We start from the raw sequence: 23013 nt of genomic DNA, 5'->3' as shown, positions 1-23013 counted from the left end.
CTCATAACTTCTATGTCCCTTAAGATATAAACTTCATATTTGGTATGCATGTGTATGTGGACAAGGCCTTTCCATACGAACAAAAATTTTGACCCCTTTGACCTTGAACTAAGGGTCTGCGTTTAGGTTACAAAATCTGCGTTTAGGTTTCGAAAAATGGTCATAACTTCTATGTCCCTTGAGATATAACCTTCATATTTGGTACACAGGTGGAAGTAACGGACCCAGGATTGTATTTTTCATATATATATTTTTAGGACACATACCAAACTGAAAGGTAATTATCAAATAAAGCTCCATGTCTTCTGCCTCATGAAACGAAATTGGTAAAGATTTTTCTGCACCGTCCGTATCACCGCACGTGTATTTGTAAGTCTATTTTTTCTATAAAGAGCTTCTTTTCATTTACTTATTTTTTATACGACTTTTGCCATCGGCCGTTATATTGTGGACAGACGACAATATCAACTGTGTATTCCATTATCTTCGCATGAATGACCCAATATAACCCAATAAAAAACTCAATGTTGATTGGGTCGCTACCATATGCGCTTTAAATTGTTCATGGAAACAAAGAGAACAAGAGCACCGCCTTGCGGGTGCAGACCGCTCATCTATTTTCTTTTTATAGGTGAAGGGACTCTCATTTTCAATCACAAAGGAGGGAGGGGTGGAGTGAAGAGGGGTGTATAGTGTGGGGTTGTGGACAATTATTACATTATCTTGCAAAAACACGAAAAATAAAATAAAATAAAATAAATAAATCGGGGGTGGGGGGGGGGGGTATTATGATGGGGGGGGGGATTTTTTGGGTGCAAAGGTTGGACGGTATTTCAAACATAACCGTTTAAAAAAAAAAAAATTTGGGGGGGGGGGGGGGGGGGTATAGTGTGAGGGTGTGGTGGTAATTTGTGATATGATGTTAAAAAAAATAAAAAAATAAAAATGGGGGGGGTGGGTGGGGGTGGGGTGGGGGTATAGTGTGAGGGTGTGGTGGTCATTTGTGAGATGAGTTAAAAAAAAATAAAAAAATAGGGGGGGGGGGGGAGGGAACTGTGGATGGTTTGGGTGGAGTCTATTGTGGTATGTCAGGTAAGAGTAGTTTCGTCAAAGTATCAATCAAATGTAATCATAAATAAAGAAGTTATGACAATTTTAGCAAAATTTAATTTGACCTTGAGAGTCAAGGTCATTCAAAGGTCAAGGTAAAATTCAACTTGCCAGGTACAGTAACCTCATGATAGCATGAAAGTATTTGAAGTTTGAAAGCAATAGCCTTGATACTTAAGAAGTAAAGTGGATCGAAACACAAAATTTAACCATATATTCAAAGTTACTAAGTCAAAAAAGGGCCATAATTCCGTAACAATGACAACCAGAGTCATGCAACTTGTCCTTTTACTGTACCCTTATGATAGTTTGTGAGTGTTTCAAGTATGAAAGCAATCTCTATGATACTTTAGGGGTAAAGTGGACCAAAACATAAATCTTAACCAAATTTTCAATTTTGTAAGTATAAAGGGCCCATAATTCCGTCCAAATGCCAGTCAGAGTTACATAACTTACCTGCACGGTCCCCGTATGATAGTTAATAATTGTTGCAAGTATGAAAGCAATAGCTTTGATACTGTGGGAATAAAGTGGACCTAAACACAAACCTTAATCAAATTTTCAATTTTCTAAGTATAAAAAGGGCACATAATTCTGTCAAAATGCCAGTCAGAGTTACATTACTTTGCCTGCACAGTCCCCTTATGATAGTTAGTAAGTGTTGCAAGTATGAAAGCAATAGCTTTGATACTTAAGGAATTAAATGGACCTAAACACAAAACTTAACCAAAATTTTCAATTTTCTAAGTAAAAAAAAGGGCACATAATTCCGTCAAAATGCACGCCAGAGTTATCTAACTTTGCCTGCCCAGTCCCCTCATGATTGTTAGTAAGTGTACCAAGTTTGAATGCAATAGCATTGATACTTACTGAGAAAAGTGGACCTAAACGCAAAACTTAACCAAAATTTTCAATTTTCTAAGTATAAAAAGGGCACATAATTCTGTCAAAATGCACGCCAGAGTTATCTAACTTTGCCTGCCCAGTCCCCTCATGATAGTAAGTAAGTGTACCAAGTTTGAATGCAAAAGCATTGATAGTTTCTGAGAAAAGTGGACCTAAACGCAAAACTTAACCGGACGCCGACGCCAACGCCGACGCCGACGCCAAGGTGATGACAATAGCTCATAATTTTTTTTCAAAAAATAGATGAGCTAAAAATAGTTAAAAAAAAACACTCGGGATTAAAATGGCGGATGTTTTCAATGAAATTTAACGAGATTTAAGCATATTCGCAAATTATATTTTTCTAGAGCCGAATTCGCTATACTTTTGCAAATGGCGAACGACAGCGCGAGCCCTGTAGTAGTGAGCATTTATTCCAATAATAACACTTTCGCAATACTCGTGATGTCGTTTGCCATTTGAGTCATTTGCAAAACTATTGAAAATTTTGCTCAAGAAAAATCTAAATTATGAAAATGCGAAAATCTAGTAAAATATCGTTGAAAACATCCGCCCTTTTTAATCCGGACTGGTTTTCTATATTTGTCTCTTTGTTTCAATGAAAGTGGTTGCAATTCGAACAGTTAACGAAACCCGGTCTGTACCCGATTAGACATTGCTTGACCATATTGTTAATGAAGTGCACATGGTAGCTGGCCAATCAGCATTGAGCTCGCTTACACATGACATGACGTTGTCGAATGAAACGTAAGAACGGGTGGAGCTATCGGATAATATTGGGTCATTCATGCGCAGATGTTGTATAATTTGAAAGCACATTTAATATCGCCGTCTGCCTCCAAAATAGCGACCGGTCGGAAAGTTGTATAAAGAGATAAGCAAATGAAACAAAAACGTGACAATACCCGTCAATAAATATTTTTAAGCTGACCACTTTTTATCTTTCTACCGAATATTTACCGATCTGAATTAAAGAGTGATAATTAATTAATTAGTTATATGGCAATAATATTACTCATCTCTGCCCATTGCTGAATTTAATTGAACGGTGATAATTAATTTATTTGTTTTTTTTACTCCCGAACTATCCTTAACGACTGCAGCGTATTTTAATTAAAGGGATACCAGAAAAAGGGATACGAGAAAAACAAGAGCAGTTTAATTGTATTAAAAGTCTAACTAATCGCATATGCATATGTCAAATATATAGGCGACTCAAATAAATATCGGTATGAGTTTTGTTCATTGCTATTCTAGATATCCTTGAAAGAGCATTCAATTAAATGACGCAAATAACCGGCAAGGATAAAAAGCAGAAAGGACAAATTTAGCTGAAAGAAGTTTCGGCGAGCAAAAAAAAAATTTTTTGGACAGTAACAAAAAAAGATTCAGTCGGGCCGATTTTAGTGGGTCGGTCGGGTTATGCCAAACAAAAGAATTTTTAAGGATGGCCTTCTATGAATGAAAACACATTACAACTTTTACTGATATAGCACTGAGCTGAAACAAACCTTAAGTTTTGACTTCATTAAAATTCTGAAAAGTTCAGGATTTATGTATTTATTTAGGAATGTCAGTTTAGATCTTCTTCAAACATATTCTTAAACTTCCAAAGCTGTATGTGAGACCATTATTGAATTAAACAAATACAAAATTAAAAAAATTCTGTGTTTAAATCAAACACTGACCCAAATCAGCTCAGCACAACCATTAGTCACTTACCCGAATGTTGTCAAAGCTGGATCTGTTTGTCACATCATACAACAATAGGAGTGCTGAAAAATAAATATTTAATGGATAAAGAAAATTAATGGTAAAAATGAAATCAATGTATCATTCTTCACATTCACTGAGAAATTCACAAATTGAAAAGCTTTCAACTCATTATAAATTAATAACACAATGCCATAAAAATCTATGAAAACAAGACAACAATGTTATATTTAATACAAGAGTGAACTAGTGACAAGCCTTATCACAAAAATAGTTTGCATTCCAATTTATATGATACAAAACTTTCACTATCAAATCTCATGTAGATCTATTTTTCTGGTACTGATTGTGCACAAAATATTCCTAAATTAAAAAGTACAGGGGGGTATCCTAGTAAGTCAGCCTGTCTGTACAGGGGGGTATACTAGAATCACTTTGAACGTCAGACGGCCTGTCTGTACAGGGGGTATACTAGAATCACTTTGTACGTCAGTCAGCCAGTCTGTACAGGGGGGTATACTAGAATCACTTTGTACATCAGTCAGCCAGTCTGTACAGGGGGGTATACTAGGATCACTTTGTACATCAGTCAGCCAGTCTGTACAGGGGTTATACTAGAATCATTTTGTACCTCAGTCGGCCTGTCTGTACAGGGGGGTAAACTAGAATCACTTTGTACGTCAGACGGCCTGTCTGTACAGGGGGGTATACTAAAATCACTTTGTACGTCAGACAGCCTGTCTGTACAGGGGGGGTATACTAGAATCACTTTGTACGTCAGACGGCCTGTCTGTACAGGCCTTATACTAGAATCACTTTGTACGTCAGACGGCTTGTCTGTACAGGGGGTATACTAGAATCACTTTGTACGTCAGTCAGCCAGTCTGTACAGGGGGGTATACTAGAATCACTTTGTACGTCAGTCAGCCAGTCTGTACAGGGGGGTATACTAGAATCACTTTGTACATCAGTCAGCCAGTCTGTACAGGGGTTATACTAGAATCATTTTGTACGTCAGTCGGCCTGTCTGTACAGGGGGGTATACTAGAATCACTTTGTACGTCAGACGGCCTGTCTGTACAGGGGGGTAAACTAGAATCACTTTGTACGTCAGACAGCCTGTCTGTACAGGGGGGGGTATACTAGAATCACTTTGTACGTCAGACGGCCTGTCTGTACAGGGGGTATACTAGAATCACTTTGTACGTCAGACGGCCTGTCTGTACAGGGGGCATACTAGAATCACTTTGTACGTCAGTCAGCCAGTCTGTACAGGGGGGTATACTAGAATCACTTTGTACGTCAGTCAGCCAGTCTGTACAGGGGGGTATACTAGAATCACTTTGTACATCAGTCAGCCAGTCTGTACAGGGGTTATACTAGAATCACTTTGTACGTCAGACAGCCTGTCTGTACAGGGGGGGTATACTAGAATCACTTTGTACGTCAGACAGCCTGTCTGTACAGGGGGGTATACTAAAATCACTTTGTACGTCAGTCGGCCTGTCTGTACAGGGGGGTATTCTAGAATCACTTTGTACGTCAGTCAGCCAGTCTGTACAGGGGGGTATACTAGAATCACTTTGTACGTCAGACGACCTGTCTGTACAGGGGATATACTAGAATCACTTTGTACGTCAGTCAGCCAGTCTGTACAAGGGGTTATACTAGAATCACTTTGTACTTCAGTCAGCCAGTCTGCACAGGGGGGTATACTAGAATCACTTTGTACATGTACGTCAGACGGCCAGTCTGTAAGGGGGGTATACTAGAATCACTTTGTACGTCAGACGGCCTGTCTGTACAGGGGTTATACTAGAATCACTTTGTACGTCAGACGGCCTGTCTGTACAGGGGGGTATACTAGAATCACTTTGAGCGTTAGTCAGCCTGTCTGTACAAGAGGGTAAACTAGAATCACTTTAAACATCAGTCGGCCAGTCTGTACAGGACGGTATACTTGAATCACTTTAAACGTCAGTCGGCCTGTCTATAAAGGGGGATACACTAGAATCACTTTAAACGTCAGTCGGCCTGTCTGTACAGGGGGAAACACTAGAATCACTTTAAACGTCAGTTGGCCAGTCTGTACAGGAGGGTTTACTAGAATCACTTTGTAGGTCAATCAACCTGTCTGTACAGGGGGTATACTAGAATCACTTTGTATGTCAGTTGGCCTGTCTGTACAGGGGTTATACTAGAATCACTTTGTACGTCAGTCAGCCAGTCTGTACAGGGGGGTATACTAGAGTCACTTTGTACGTCAGTCGGCCTGTCTGTATATAGACTAACACTTGTCAGCAGGCTTCATTTCTCCTACATTTTTCAACTGACATTTTTACTTGCAAGCATTTATCTTTTTGATATGAAATTAGACATTTGCAATTTTAATTGTCCTACTTTGAAAATAACAAAAGTAATGTCAAGTGTTCAGCTTAAACAAAGACCTATAGATAACACAGATTGGAAACTCTCCTCTTCGCGATAGCGATATGCGATAATATCTAACGGCGGACGCGGGTCACGTGACATTGATTTTGGAGATGCCGGTGTACCTGTAGATTCTTCCCTGTTCCAGCTACTGTCGGCCATTTTGTTATAAAGCAATCACTTATTCTTCGTAATTAGTCGTTAATATTTGTTGTCGTAGGGTATTCTGAGCATGATCTGGTAGTTTATATTATATTGATATTGTTATTAACAATCTTAATGTTTTAATTAGTGTTTTAGCGCTCGGTTGTCAGTTTGCAGAGCAATGAATGTCTGAAAGCGCAACGTTACGAACTTCGCGTAGTGAGCAAAGTCGGTTGCCGAAAAAAGACATTGAATATTTTTTGTGTGAATAAAAATAAGTATTTATTTCCTGTGTTGATAATTCTTTAGGTTTTGGTAGTTGTTATTCTAATTAATTAATCAGAATTTGAAAGAGAACACTTGATTCGTTCATTTTCGATAATTTTTGAAAAATTGAAAGGCCCGAAGCATTTTTTTTTAAAACATCTTCTTTAAGCATCACATATTGATAACGTAAGATTTTTATGCTAGGTGAGACGTTAATCTATGTATGATTTATAAAAAGTAGGCGAAAATGAGGTATTTTAAAGGATTTTGCCTTTGTACAATTTGTACTATTTTATACTGTTATTCCATTCAAGTATTTTTCACACCTGTCGCCAAAGTGGTTTGTTTCTTTTTGACAAACTTTTCTAGTTCTCATCCCATATCGTTGAAGAAAGATTTTTATGCTAGGCAAGATGTTAATCTAAGTATAGATTTAAACAAACCAGAAGAAAATAATCAATTTAAAGTATTTGGCCTTATTAAATGTTGGTACAATTTTAAGCTCTTTTCTTCTGTTGTACAAGATTGCTGTCAAACGTGTTTTTGTTCTTTTTGATAAACTTTTTCATTTTTCATCCCAAATAGATTAAGTCAGATTTTTATGCTTGGTGATATGTTAATCTAGGTATGAATGAACTAAACTGGAGGAAAATGTTCATTTTAAAGGATTTTGGCCTTGTACAAAGATGGTACAATTTTAATCTCTTTTACCCTATTATACCCACATGTCGTCAAAGGTGCTTTGGTTCATTGTGAAAAACTTCGTCATTATTCACCTCAAATCGAAGAAATAAGATTTTTATTCTGGGTAATATGTTTATTTTGGTATGAATAAAAAACAAGATGAAAGTACAATGTATGGGTTTAAATTCTCATTTAATATCTTTTATAAGTATTACCAGTTTTCCTGTCAGTTACACATGCAAGTTAATATACAAACATATTTTTACAGATAGCTGTGAGATTACTGTTAAAACACAAACAAAAGCTGTGAGAAAGTTTTGAAATAATAATATTTTATAAGGTTTTAACTGTTTGAAATACCAAATTATACAAGAATATTTTATCAGCAAAAGCCTTTCAAATAAACTATTCAACAGCATTCTTGCCGCGATTTGGAAGTCCTTAGCGCTATTTCTTCAACGATCGCGGCATTATAAATTCTAATTGTAGGTAAATAGAATCGAGATTTTATAAAAAAAAACAACATAATTACCCATGTTTCTATGAAAATTTATGTTATAAAAAAATCGGATCATTATTGACCAAGTTACAGCCGCCTTTCATAGCGCCGTAACATTTTCGCATAACTTTGCTCGATAATCGTAGCCGTTGCTACTGACGTGTCGCTATCTTATCGCAATCGTGATACACCGGCTATCTCCGGACTACTCTGATTGATTCATGGAATAAATCGTCTGCTGATCCTCAGTGTACTTATCGGTTTCTGGACCACGTGACCCCGCCGAGAGATAGCCCGATAAGGCGCGAAGTTTCCAATCTGTGTTATCTATAGGTCTTTGGCTTAAACATGCAATAACATCATGCCACACATTACGCCATGCGGTGTCTGGAGTATTCTTTGTCACTATAGTTTCAAATTCAGGTTTATAACTATCACTAGTCTTGACCTTTAACTTCAGGTGCTAATAATAGAGTATTATCATGCAATCTATCTTGATCTGCACACTAACTTTAACCCTTTCAGTGCTGGAACCGAATTTTGAAGGCCTTTGCAAACAGTTTGGATCCAGATGAGACGCCACAGAACGTGGCGTCTCATCTGGATCCAAACTGTTTGCTATTCTGATAGTATTCTTTGAAAAAAGATCGAAGAAAATGCTAATTTTAGAAATTCAGCAGATGACATTTTAGCAGACAAGAAATTTCCCAGCATGCAAAGGGTTAATACTTGAGCCTCCCACTTGGACAACTAGGCCTCATGCATGTGTGTATAGTGTTGTCCTCCCACTTGGACAACTAGGCCTCATGCATGTGTGTATAGTGTTGTCCACTTTGACAACTAGGCCTCATGCATGTATGTATAGTGTTGTCCTCCCACTTGGACAACTAGGCCTCATGCATGTGTGTATAGTGTTGTCCACTTTGACAACTAGGCCTCATGCATGTATGTATAGTGTTGTCCTCCCACTTGGACAACTAGGCCTCATGCATGTGTGTATAGTGTTGTCCTAAATTAACCTCATCAGTCTGCACAGGCTAATCAGGATAACAATTTCCTCTTTTATTGTATTTTTTGTTTAGAGAAAGTCTCTTCTTAGCAAAAATTCAGTTTAGGCGGAAAGGGTTGTCCCTGATTAGATAGTGTGGACTGCACAGGCTAATCTGGTATGACGCTTTACGCATACAAATTAAGCTCTGTTTTCCTACAATGAGGCTAAATTATTTTTTTGTTAAGGAAACATGAAAATTGATTTCTGGTGTAAAATAAAAGATTGACGTGCATAATCCTCACATTACAGTAGATTTGAAAACAAAGGCACAACAGCAATTTGTACAATTTTATGTAGTTTTTAGTCTTTGGCAGACTGCCAATAGCCGATAGTACTGAAAACATGTCACGCAGTTAGATGTGTGTTTGTGCAGTCTGAAAAATGTCTGAGTGTTGGCAGACGATTAAGATAACATTTACTATGGGTGTTATGTTCCTCGACAGTTTATTCAAGTTTACATAGTGCAGTGGAAGCCAATTCTCTTACAGTCTTAGAGGACATGGTTTCACTTTACATTAGGTTTCAAGTCCCGGTGATATTAGTGTGTTTTTTGTTTAACTTTTTCTTTTACTTTAAAAATTACTAAAGACTATTAAAAACATTACAGATTTGTAAGGAATCATATATATTGACCTTTGTCAAATGCCAAAATCTGTAAACAAATTCCCTTAAATAGTAGATGGGAATAAGATTTTGATCACTTTATCGTAGTTTCCCAACTTCATAGATGCCGGCATTCTAATAAATATCCTTCTATTACCCCGTATTGAGCGGTAAAGGACACGAGTCACACAATTTCTGAATTCATGCAAACGATGAAAAAGTCGGTTAGTCTGGTTAATAATAATGATGTATTTATAACTTAATTACAGCCTAGTACAAATATCTCAAAAGGAGCCTGTAAAAGGGTCAGATCTATAAGGCAAAAGGAGCCTGTAAAAGGGTCAGATCTATAAGGCAAAAGGAGCCTGTAAAAGGGTCAGATCTATAAGGCAAAAGGAGCCTGTAAAAGGGTCAGATCTATAAGGCAAAAGGAGCCTGTAAAAGGGTCAGATCTATAAGGCAAAAGGAGCCTGTAAAAGGGTCAGATCTATAAGGCAAAAGGAGCCTGTAAAAGGGTCAGATCTATAAGGCAAAAGGAGCCTGTAAAAGGGTCAGATCTATAAGGCAAAAGGAGCCTGTAAAAGGGTCAGATCTATAAGGCAAAAGGAGCCTGTAAAAGGGTCAGATCTATAAGGCAAAAGGAGCCTGTAAAAGGGTCAGATCTATAAGGCAAAAGGAGCCTGTAAAAGGGTCAGATCTATAAGGAACTATTTTTTCCCAATCAAAACAAGAGCAATCAGAAATAACATTTAAATTCTGGCATTTACTTTCTCGCATAATACCAAGCTCCAAATATACGTGTTTCTAATTGATATAGAATGTTATGCAATATTTCATCACTTCTTGTTTCATTTATTTGTACATATTCTAAATAATTGTTGTTTTCATATTGATAGCCTTTTAGATTTTATTCAGTATACTATTCCTTTAAAATTTGCATATGCAGAAACTTCGCTGTATGTTGCCAATAGACTTCAACGGGGTCCGCGCTTTGATTAGTTAGCAGGGACAGATATTTTCAAACATACCAACCGACAATTAAAGGTTAATATAGTCTCTAATGTTAAACATGGGTAGGGCTCAAAGACAATGTAATATTTTACATAAGTCTTGGACTCAATTAGAGTCCTAAAGTTAAATGGAAGCTTATATATGAAAGCACTTATCACACCACACAGGTTGTGAGTATGAAGAATAAAACTATCAAATTGATTGGATTGAGATGTCTGTAAACTTAGCCTTAACCCTTTCAGTGGGGGAACAGAACGTGGCGTCTCATCAGGATCCAAACTGTTTGCTATTCTGATAATATTTTTTGAAAAAAATCGAAGAAAATGCTAATTTTAGAAATTCAGCAGACGACATTTTAGCAGACGACAAATTTCCCAGCATGCAAAGGGTTAAGGTAGAGAGGATTTAACAGCCTCAGGGGACATATACACAATTGTTATAGTGCTATTCAATTTAATTATGATCAAGAATACTAGTTCTCTATGAAGGGTGCATCTTCCATCTGACCTAGGCCCGTATTCACCAACCGATTCTTAGACTTAAGAATAAAGAATAGACTTAGAACCAAGAACAAGAGTTCCGCGGTCGGAGATGACCGCATTGAAGCCGGATTTTTGATTTAAATGACAGGAAAGTACCTTTCGTGTTTTTGTCAATGCAATACTTAAATTACTGAAATATTGTTCAAAGGTCAAAATGAAATGTAAGTACTTTTCAAGGCATGAGCAAACCTTGTGTTATGTTTTGAATGCATGCATATACATGAGAATGAATGACCTTGAAATGACCAGTGGTCATCTAAGTGTGCTTGCAAACCTTCATGTCAAGTTTGAAGACTCTATGTCCAAGCATACCAAAGTTATAACAATTTTAACATTTTAACATTTAAGGTCACAGTGACCTTGACCTTCAAATGAATGACATTGAAATGACCAGTGGTCATCTTCTAGTACTGGCCAATCTTTATTTCAAGTTTGAAGACTCTAGGTACAAGCATACCAAAGTTATAACATGAAATAAGAACTTTAACATTTTTACATTCAAGGTCACAGTGACCTTGACCTTCAAATGAATGACCTTGAAATGTCCAGTGGTTACTTACTAGTTCTGGCCAACCTTCATGTCAAGTTTCAAGACTCTAGGTCCAAGCATACCAAAGTTATAACAACTTTAACATTTTTACATTCAAGGTCACAGTGACCTTGACCTTCAAATGAATGACCTTGAAATGTCCAGTGGTTACTTACTAGTTCTGGCCAACCTTCATGTCAAGTTTCAAGACTCTAGGTCCAAGCATACCAAAGTTATAACAACTTTAACATTTTTATATTGAAGGTCACAGTGACCTTCACCTTCAAATGAATGACCTTGAAATGACCAGTGGTCATCTGTTAATCCTGGCCAACCTTCATGTCAAGTTTGAAGACTCTAGGTCCAAGCATACCAAAGTTATACCATGAAATAAGAACTTTAACATTTTTACATTCAAGGTCACAGTGACCTTGACCTTCAAATGAATGACCTTGAAATGACCAGTGGTTACTAACTAGTTATGGCCAACCTTCATGTCAAGTTTCAAGACTCTAGGTCCAAGCATACCAAAGTTATAAGAACTTTAACATTTTTTATATTGAAGGTCACAGTGACCTTGACCTTCAAATGAATGACCTTGAAATGACCAGTGGTCATCTGTTAATCCTGGCCAACCTTCATGTCAAGTTTGAAGACTCTAGGTCCAAGCATACCAAAGTTATACCATGAAATAAGAACTTTAACATTTTCGAGCACGCCGCCACCCCGCCCGCCCGCCCGCCCCCCCGCCCGCCCGACAACATCAATCTATAAGCCGAGATTTTTTCGAAAAAAATCCGGCTAAAAATGTGTTCAGTTTTTGAATATATACAGGCCTCTACTGGTGATTATGTCATTAACAAAACGTTCTATATGAAGAATAATATAGATAGAGATGTTTACTGCAGTGTTTGACTCAAAATTGAACAAATTCTTGAATATTCTAATTTAAAGAATTTTCTTTATTCTTAGACTTAAGTCTAAGAATTGTTTGGTGAATATGGGCCCTAGCAGTCAAGTCCCAGCATCAAGACATCATAGAGATTGTGTGATATTTGTGAATACCCTTATGACGCTCATTAATACACATCGCCACAGTTCATTAGTGTAATTCAGGAATACAGGAAGAAAGCAAAGTTGGAATTCAAGTCATATCTCTGCTCAGGAAATTATATCACAAAGCAATCAATTCCTTGCATCTAAATAACTGTGCTCATAGAGATGCACAATATTTCTACAGAACAAATTTCTTGGTCACACTAAATTGAATCATGGGACACAATATACAGTCAGCTAAATTTAATAAATGAATGATTTCCATAATCATATATCAGAATATTGACACTTAACGACAATGTTCATAATACATATGTATATCGCAAAAAATCAGATATTTTAGTGCATTTCTGCAAGGCAAAATAAAATCAAACAATAGGCATTGCAATTTTTACATTTTTTTCCATAAAGATATTGTCTCTCACATGTATACATGGCAATCCTTTTCAACTATTTGGCCAGAATTTTTTAATAAAATGATTTTCGGACCCGCCGACTCCAATTTTTGACGAAACCCCCCCCCAAAATAATTTAAAATCTCTTTTTTTCGGATGCCAAAAGGTGGCTTTTAAACACGAAACGCTTGCCAGGTTTTAGAAGAAGTTCAAATGAGTTATAAATCATCATAATAAACCCAGTTTTAATTACCCACATTAATACGCGAACCTCCTTCATCGTGTACATGTGCTGGAATTTACCAACAGCTACGCCATCATTGTTTGTGCAAGAAGTTGATGAATGCTACAACACTTTCATCAGCAAAGTCTGCTAATTTCCCAATAATTATGCAACCGTCAAATAAAATCCTGAATCGAATCGATTTGTAAGTAAATATTTTATTATTTCTTTACAATTTTATAAAATTTATAGTATTAAAATGACTAAAAAATATTATGAAAGCAATAAGAAAAGAACGATTTTAATTTAACAGGTGCTGGAAATGCGAAACCCATTTACGCCTATCAACTTTAAACATTCCATATTTTACGCACAAATACGGTCATATTTTAGAGAATAAAATTTTATGTGTTGTTTAATGTAGTTGTAGTGACGAATTTGTGCATATAATATGTGTTTTTTCGTTATTTTCAATGGGTACGAAACTTTGGTTTTGTTCCGAACTGGTTCAAACCAAAAGTTCAAAAATCGCAAAATCAACAGTTTCTAAAACGATTTCAAACCATGAATGTCCAAATAAAATAGTCAAGTTTATGGGGGTTATTATCGGATTAACAGCTCCTTTATGACATTGAACTATCAATTATGTTATCCTGGGATAAACTCACGAAGATCAATAATTATAACGATTATTAGGGACGCTATTTCTTTAATCAATACCATGACGAAAACACATGTTAACTTGTTTCAACAGGCATTTGTGTTTAACAGTTCCATTATTAAAATGTTCTGGGAACAATATATTTTAATTAAGATACCAACTATTTCTGAAATCAAAAGTAGGTCCTTCACTCGATGTACTATAGTTTGGATATGTTAAAATTCGGACATATATAAATATAGTGACATTTATGTGTTGATTTGTTGTATATAGTTTGTACAAATATGTTTTGTGTTATTTCAGACAACAAGAATGGATGGTGGCAATTATCCTGGGTCTTTCTGTCAAGAAATAGATGTGAAAAAATATTCATTTAATTGAACCTGTAAATCAACCACCACAACTAACAGAAAACCTTTTAACAAAAGGTGTTGTTTTAGAATTTGTGAAATTTGATAATTAACAGAAGTTGATGTTTATCATGTCCAAATGACCAAATGTATAAACTGTTTAACAATTTGAATTGAGATGCTTTCTGATATTTGATTTATTTTTCCTTTAAGATGATATATATTTGTGTGATTCTAGGTTTTAATAAATAATTCTGAAACATTTATGCAGCATACTGTTACATTACTGTTAACGTTATTATATTATGTTGGTTATCTGGTTTATCAAGTGGAAAAAATGTTAGTTATATAAAAATAAAGCTTTTAATATTAAGAGTTATGAAGGTACTTATTGTTATTTATGTATTAACATACTTCTCAGAGTAATAAAAATATAGTAAATGCCATTATTCATTAATGTAGTAAGGTTCCTTAAATGATTGTCCTTATTGATAAAGTTTGAATTACGGGCGGTTTTCACACCGCGATAAAGTGGCGACAATTTTTTTTTGGCCAGTGAAACCCCTGAAAAGCGTTTTATTATGCTGTTTGTATTTGTCTGCGGTATTGATTTTTACTGAAAATAAACTATAAATGTTTCTTTTAAACCTCAATAGCTTATTGGTTGTTTGTGGAGATAAAGTATTTTTAACGCCACATATGGATTCCTTGTGAAAAAAAATCATAAAAAAATCACCAAAAAGTTTATTATAGACAAGTGAAAAGATTGCATAACTTTTGAACTTATATATATATATATATAGTTAAGATATTTTTAAAATTCAAACTAATTAAAAAACTGCATATCAAGACCTGCAGTCTGATTATGATCATTTTGCACATCAACATGTTTGAAAAAAATCACTGTGGTTGCTTAGTAAAAAGAACTTCATACCATAACATTTTTAAAATGAGTGCATATTTGGTCACCCATCTTTTTTTTTCTTTTTTTTTTCCATCCTCCTACCAGACACTTAAAAAAAAATCCGAAAATCATTTAAATAAAAAATGTTGGCCTTACTATATGAATTGTATGTAAAGTAAATGATACACAGTAAAAAAACACTTTCCCACTCAGAAGCTAAGTGACTTGAAGTCTGTTCTGGTATTATGCTGTGTGCTGCTCATCAATATCTAAGGGTTGGAAATAAAGCCTTTAAAACTTAATTTAGTAAGAAAGGTCTTTAAATACATTTTACTTTCTAAGGGACTATGAATGTGTCAAAATTAGTGATGGCATCGAATACCTATATCGGTATTCGAATATTCGCAAACCCATTCAATCGAATATTTGAATATTCGCATAAAACGGCTGAATTGATTTAACTTCTATTTCTCAGTTTCGTATCCGGTAGGGGTAATAAATATTAATTGATACAGACAATTGAATATACAATTGTGGTGTTGAGAAATAGAAAGAAAATGTAGCTGAGTTGTAAAATCAAACTTTAAAAAAGCCTTTTTAGACGAAATATATCAGACAAGAGTGAAACTTGTTCTGTGTTAACTTCCATTGTTTTGTAAGTTATATCCGTTTGCTGAATACGAGGCTGTTTATTAACGTTGCTATCGAATAAGTGTATCGCTGTCGGCTAATACTATGACCGATACTGTAATCGGGCACAAATAGAAGGAACACATCATGTCAAAGAATGATATTTAAGTTTTAGATTTTAAAGTAACGATAGCATGTACGTGTATATAAAGAAACATATTAATAAGGCATGCACAGTACACCAAATATTCAAGAACTAATATAAGGATACACATAATGTCATAGAATTTTATTTGTATTTGAAATTTTAAAATAACGATATCATGTACGTCTATAAAAAGAAACATTTAAATGTCTTTTTAAACTGTGATCACAGAAACTAAATTATTATTCGCCAGTCAAGTGAAGCCCTTAAATGGCACCTAATTGAAAAAAAGTATTTGTTTGTTAATAAATGTTCATTTTGGGATATAATTTTAACAAGACCAAATAAGAAACTGTTATTTATTATTATTATTATTATTATTATTATAGTCAGTCAGTCGGTCGGTCGGTCGGTCGGTCGGTCGGTCGGTCGGTCGGTCGGTCAGTCAGTCAGCCAGCCAGCCAGCCAGTCAGTCAGCCAGTCAGTCAGTCAAACAGTCAGTCAGTAAGATAGTCAGTCAGCCAGTCAGACAGTCAGCCAGTCACTCAGTCAGACAGTCAGTCAGCCAGTCAGCCAGTCAGCCAGTCAGCCAGTCAGCCAGCCAGCCAGCCAGCCAGCCAGCCAGCCAGCCAGTCAGTCCTCTGGGTCATAAAGAAGTGTTTGCGTGTGTTGACTGCATGTATTCATTAAACGAAACCAATCAACCATTCAGTTCATTTTACAGTATGCTGTATTTCGCCTCTAGATATGAAGTGTTGATCAGCGTTAATATGTTTTCCATATTCACATGTATTGAGTTCTGCTTGGGAACGTTTTGAGATCGTATCGCAGAAAATCACGTTTACGAAATTGTTGTACACCATTAAGCTTAAAGGATGTGTGTAAGATTCCCATAAACTTCTATTTTATAGCTGACTGATGGAGTTTTACAACAGTTACGTCACGCATCGTTTCATATCATAGTTTGTTGTGGTTATTGTGATTGAAAATAAGCAGTTGTGCTTATTTCATAATTTGGTATATCCAGTCAGAAATATTGTGTTTCTGAATTATAAACCGGGCGTATATCGTGTTAGGATTTAGGACATGGCGAAGTGGCACGTTATTGGTCAGGAAATTCTGAATGGTTGCAAAACCTTTTTTTATAGCCTTTTATATTAACATTTGATCAAATGAATAAAATATCTGGGGTTGAGTGTGACACCTTTTCTAAAAAACAAACACTAATTAAAACCAACGCTATCGAATAAACGAACCACAAATACAAGCGTAGACGCTTATTACCTGTGATTTTAACTGTTAGTACAATATGGAAAGGGGGTTTGTTCCGATAAAAAAGGGGGTTTATTCCGCATCATGCAAAACTATTGAGGGTGTTTCTTCCGCGTATGCAAAATGTGAAAGGGGGTTTCTTCCGCTATGCTGTTTTTAGGGAAGGGTGTTTCTTCCGGAGTGTGTTTGTTCCGTACACCAACGCTGATACGGGCCACAGTTTGACACGAAGAACGTCACATCAAACCCAATAAGTTAGCGGCTCGCAGGTCATTTAATATAAAGGCAATAACGTTTGAAAAAAAAAATGCGAATATGCGAATATCAATTCTGATATTCGAATACTGGCCATTCAATCGAATATTCGAATATTCGAATAATTTTGCCATCACTAGTCAAAATACGTTACTTATTGGTTAACAGTTAATCAAACGTAACGGAACATGCACCTTGGGCATGTCATTTTCGCGCATCTCATATTCTTTTGGGCCACAAAAGCATGACGCAATTTTTTTTCACTTTCAGGCCCTGCTTTTCAAAGTTACCTGTAAAGGTGAGTGAGTGGGATTGAATTTCATAGTTATCAAATCTTTGGATGGAAACTCTTTGGGATTTTAGTGGCTCGTGTGAGAAAGAAATACACCTGAAGTAGGCAAAAATGTGTCTGCTTCATATGTCTGTAATGGAAGAAAACTTAGGTATTAAATAAAACCCTTAAAACAAGTTCATCTTTTTAGAGGTACTCGTTACTTCCAATGTATACGAGCAAATCTTTTGAAAAAACGTTTGGTTTAACAAATTTCAGAAACAAGAGGGCCTTAAAGACCCTAAGTCACTAACCTGAGATACAAAGGAACTGACCTGCTCAGTGAAGCCCCAAGATATCATTAGAACAAATGTTCTGACCAAGTTTCATGAAGAGTGAACTATAAATGTAACTTTTAGAGTGCAATCAAAGTTTTACTATGGCCAACAGAGGATAAATTTCCCCAACCCCTGGCAGCTATGTTTTTCAACAGAACCAAACCATTTTCAAATTGATCCAAGATATCATTAAAACAAATGTTCTGACCAAGTGGACAATAAACGTGACAATGAGAGTGTTAACAAGTTTTTACTAAAGCTATATAAGGAAAAATGCCCCGCCCCCTTGCGGCCATGTTTATCAACAAACAAGAACTATTTTTGAACTTGTCCAAGATATCATTGGGCCAAATCTTCTAACCAAGTTTACTTAAGATCAGTAAATAAATGTGGCCTCTAGAGTGTTAACAAGGTTTTACTAAAGTAATATATAGCCATATAAGGAAAATGCCAAGCCCCATTGCGGCAACATTTTGAACCAACCAAAACCATTTTCGAGCTTTTCCAAGATATTATTGGGTCAAATCTTCTGACCAAATTTCATGAAGATCAGACAATAAATGTGGCCTCTAGAATGATAACAAGGTTTTAGTATAGCCATATATATAGCCCTTAGAAAAAATGTCCTGCCTCCATGTGGCCATCTTTTTCAACAGACCAGAACCATTTTCGAACTTATCCAAGATGTAATAGGGACGTATGTTCTGACCAAGTTTCATGAATATCGAATCATAAATTTGGCCTCTAGGGTATTAACAAGGTTTTACTATAGCAATATAAGGAAAAATGCCCCACCTAAAGGCGGCCATGTTTTCAACCAACCAGAACCATTTTAGAACTCGTCTAAGATATCATTGGGACAAATCTTCTGACCAAAATTCATGAAGATTGGACAATAAATGTGGCCTCTCGAGTGTTAACAAGGCAAATGTTGATGTGGCACGCCGCACAACTCACGACTGACAAAAGAAAATCACAAAAGCTCATTGTGAGCAGATTGTACTCAGACGAGCTCAAAAAAAGTACTTAAAGTGACATAAATATAAATTTTTGTTACACTGAAAGTTAAAATAGGTAGTTTTGAGGATGCAAAATATTGTTTTAAATGTGTTGCTCTTCATTTTTGACATTGATTTTCGTTAATGAACACTTGATTGCAATAATCAATGACAGTAAATTAATATCAGTGTCAAATGAAATTGAAAGTCTATGTCAGCATATTTTGTGAACACAGAGCCAATAGTTAAAGACACTGACAAGAAAGTTGAGCTCTAGTGCTAAGCTAAAACATCTTCCAAGATCCATACATTCTGATATATTGAATTGAATGTCATTGTTCAGTGCATCCCTCTTTCTATAATCATAATAAAGCATTCTTAAAGTGTGATTTGAACAATAGGTGCGTGGACCCAGATCCATCAAGGTTTGTGCACTGGGCACACATTTTATTAGCCTTGAAAGGCCCATTTCCACCGAGAAAGACCATTAAAGCCGAACATCCTGGTTCACTGGACACCTCTTAGTAGAAAAGCTTCCAAGTATTGTAGTGCAAATTGTTGAAAACTGGCCAGTAGTTGCCAAAAACATTTGTTGCATGACAATGGAACAGAAAATATATGCTATCAAATGTCAGATATTGGTTGACAAAAACATCTTTCAGTTTTGCCATTTATTCACTCCTCTCTTCACAGTGCCTTCAACAACTACACAACTGTTTTATAAACAGAAATTGATATAAACAAAAATTCAAATGAAATGATATTTGCTTATTGCATAAGACGTATAGCTGACAATAAAATATCCCTTAATATGTCAACTTTTATGCATTTTATGAACTTTTTTTTTTCCTGTTTTGCTTCTCGGAGTCTCCTCATTTTTCATGTTCTTACCATTGCTTCTGATGAACATGAGCTATAGAAAAGAGAAGTGACTTCAGTCCTTACAAAGACTTGCATCAATGGCAATTTATAATGCAATTAGCTTAACATTAAGCTTTACAAGACAATTTGCTATAGAGTTCTTAATACTCTTACAACAAAACAAGTGTTTTCTCAACTGATTAAATATCAATTACATGCATCTTTTGACGATTTAAAAACCTACAACTTATGAAGCTTTACAAACGCAAAACAATTAATAAATTTGGAAAGTTTTGTTTTTATCGTTGTATTTGGTGACACTACCTGTATTGCATATATACAGTATATAATACAAGCCTCAACTTTATCAGCACGCTTGGCTGAGTGGTTTAAGAGTTATACTTTTACTCAAGGGTAAATGGTTTAAGCCCAGCATTAGATAACTTTTTTCTTTTTTTAATTTTTGTGCTTTTATAGTGGAGTTTTTTGGTTCCTATGTTTTCATTTATCAATTTAAGGCATTTAATGACACATTTCCAAAACGTGCCAAAATCTGTGAACAAGTCCCTTTAAATGAGGTTCTCCGAATATTGTGCCTAGAGCGAATGCTTAAACAGAGTTATTTACCATATATTTTCTTTGAAGAGCACTCGCTTTTGTTGTATCTAAAAAGGAACACTATCTTTTGTACATGCCCAGCGTCTGGCTTTACTTCAAATGATGACCTAAGTCTAGCTTAAATGATTCAGCATTTTACTTAGAGCGGCACATGTATGTGAAAGAAAAATCAGAATGTGTGGTTTAAACGACTTTAACGACAGTCACATATTACTGCTACCAATCAAAGGCCAAATAAAGACTGAAACATTATTGGTGAAATTTCAAGCTTGGATTCGAAAGATACCAGACACTCATAAGGATTTCCTGTCTTTGCTTTAATATTTTGAAGTCTGTGAGCTTTTATTAGCAAATTTTTCAATATTTTGTGACACAAAACTAATGGCTTGTCTGTGCAGATAATGGTTTTAATATATCTCAGGGTTGAAAAGCTATAAAATCCAGTGGGATCATTTTCACACTATTTTTTCAGGTCTATTTTCACAGACTAATATAATAATACAGCCTACAATATTTATCAAATAAATTGTCTTGCAAATTATTATGCTTCGCTCGATTCTTCACGTTTTTAATTTTCGCAACCACAAAAGGTCAAGTCCTTACAGCATCCTTTATGTCCTGATGAATGACTAAGTAACAGCATGCACACATTTTATCTTTGACCTCTAATTGTGAACTTTGCTAAGTTAATTAGAAACATATTTTATACACAAACAGAAATCACTGCAAGGTTATCATTAATGACTGACAAAGCAACAGTTCAGACAAGCTTTTAATGGAAAAATGTGTCATCGGAATTCTAAGTGCTACCTTGACCTTTGAGGTACCGGAGACAAGTGTTACATGCAACACATCATCTTATGATGGCTTGCATTTGTGCCCAGCTATTTTAAATTCAATTGTATATGGTAAAGTTACAGCTAGGAACAAAAAATTCAACGCTGTTTTATAGCCAATTTTGGCACTTTTAATTCAAAGTGTGACAATGTCCACTGTCATTAGACGACTGTTGTGTCAAACATCTCTTAAAGCCAGTTGACATTTGTAGCCAGTTATATCAGAATACATCAGTCATGCAGTCATGGCTGAAACAGGAATCTTTGCATAGACAGACATAGAGAGCAACTGCTATATGCCACCTTCATGGTGGGTGGCATATAATCTCACTATTATTATAATGCTTTTAACCAGTATCTTGACAGTTTTGAGAACACTCACCATTGGCATCGCGGTAGTAAGCGTGTGTGACACTGCGAAACCTTTCCTGGCCTGCCGTGTCCCAGATCTGAAATATGCACCATATCGAAATAATGGTTCCAGTGATCTTTAATTTACAGTATTACTGTCAATACAGAAGCTTAACAAACCGTCATTGGCTTCTGTGATGATGTCCATAACTGACCTGTCCGCTCTAAGTTACCCAAGGTTTTCGGGTCTCATAAGCGGACAAGGTAGCTCCAGACCAGACTGGGCGAAATATGCGCAGACTAGTCTGGAGCTGGGCTGGTCACATCAGACTTGGCACCCACTTTTAAATGATGAAACTCATATTTGAATTTGTGAAACAGTCTGAGAGAAAGTTTCTGTTGCTTCAATCAAGCTGAATGATTCTGTGGCCCTTCAGATGAATAGTACTTAACATGACAAAAACATGGACCAATCAGTGACTAAATGACCACTCAATAATTGTTTTCAGTACATAATACAATATGAACACTATACTAAGTGTTAAGGATTTATACCAGTAACAGGATTTAATATAATGGTTAGACAATTATATTTACTCAAAATATGTAAACAAAACTTATTTAGACCTGGTAAGTGAATAATTATTTCCATCTTTTACCATGCCTTTCAAGTTAAATGGGTATTACAAAGTTTCCTAAAAAATGTGCACTATGAACACAAATTGTTTTAGACAATGAGGTTTACAACTTTTTTGTGTGCAAATACTGGTACTAAACTTTCATGAAATGTATACACTTTATGTTCATAAACATATAATTATTTATAACTAATAGCATTGCTATTTAATTTTAAAAGTCTATTTCAACAGAACTCAAGTACTATGCTAAATGAGCATTTATTAATAATATATAAAATATATATAAAACAAAAGCTGTCACCTATCTATAAACGCTTCATAGAAGTTATGAGCTTTTTTCAAAACCTACCGGTAAACGCAGATTTTGAAACCTAAACACGGACCCTAAGTTCAAGGTCAAGGTCACAGGGGTCAAATTTTTTGTGTGCATGGAAAAGCCTTGTCTATATACACATGCATACCAAATATGGCGGTTATATCTCAAGGGAAATAGAAGTAATGAGCATATTATGAAACCTAAACGCATATTTCAAAACCTAAACGCGGACCCTAAGTTCAACGTCAAGGTCACAGGGGTCAAAATTTGTGTGCGTATCGAAAGGCCTTGTCCATATACACATGCATACCAAATATGAAGGTTATATCTCTAGGGACATAGAAGTTATGAGCATTTTTTAAACCTAAACACAGATTTCGAAACCTAAACGCGGACCCTATAAAGT

General features: G+C 35.7%; 1 protein-coding gene across 2 annotated transcripts in view; it reads right to left on the bottom strand.

Annotated features, from left to right (window-relative positions):
* LOC127866149 (ras-related protein Rab-37-like) overlaps window positions 1-23013 on the bottom strand; it is a 62708-nt gene that overhangs the window by 15456 nt on the left and 24239 nt on the right. For both annotated transcript variants that reach the window (XM_052406571.1, XM_052406570.1), the window contains exons 4-5: window positions 21685-21751; window positions 3739-3791 (exon numbers count right to left, since the gene is read on the bottom strand). In XM_052406571.1, the coding sequence (XP_052262531.1) occupies window positions 3739-3791; window positions 21685-21751 (120 nt within the window). The remainder of the gene's footprint in view (window positions 1-3738; window positions 3792-21684; window positions 21752-23013) is intronic.

This window comes from Dreissena polymorpha, chromosome 2, assembly GCF_020536995.1.
Source record: "Dreissena polymorpha isolate Duluth1 chromosome 2, UMN_Dpol_1.0, whole genome shotgun sequence".
NCBI lineage: Eukaryota > Metazoa > Mollusca > Bivalvia > Myida > Dreissenidae > Dreissena > Dreissena polymorpha.
This window is presented reverse-complemented; position numbering and strand designations above follow the sequence as displayed.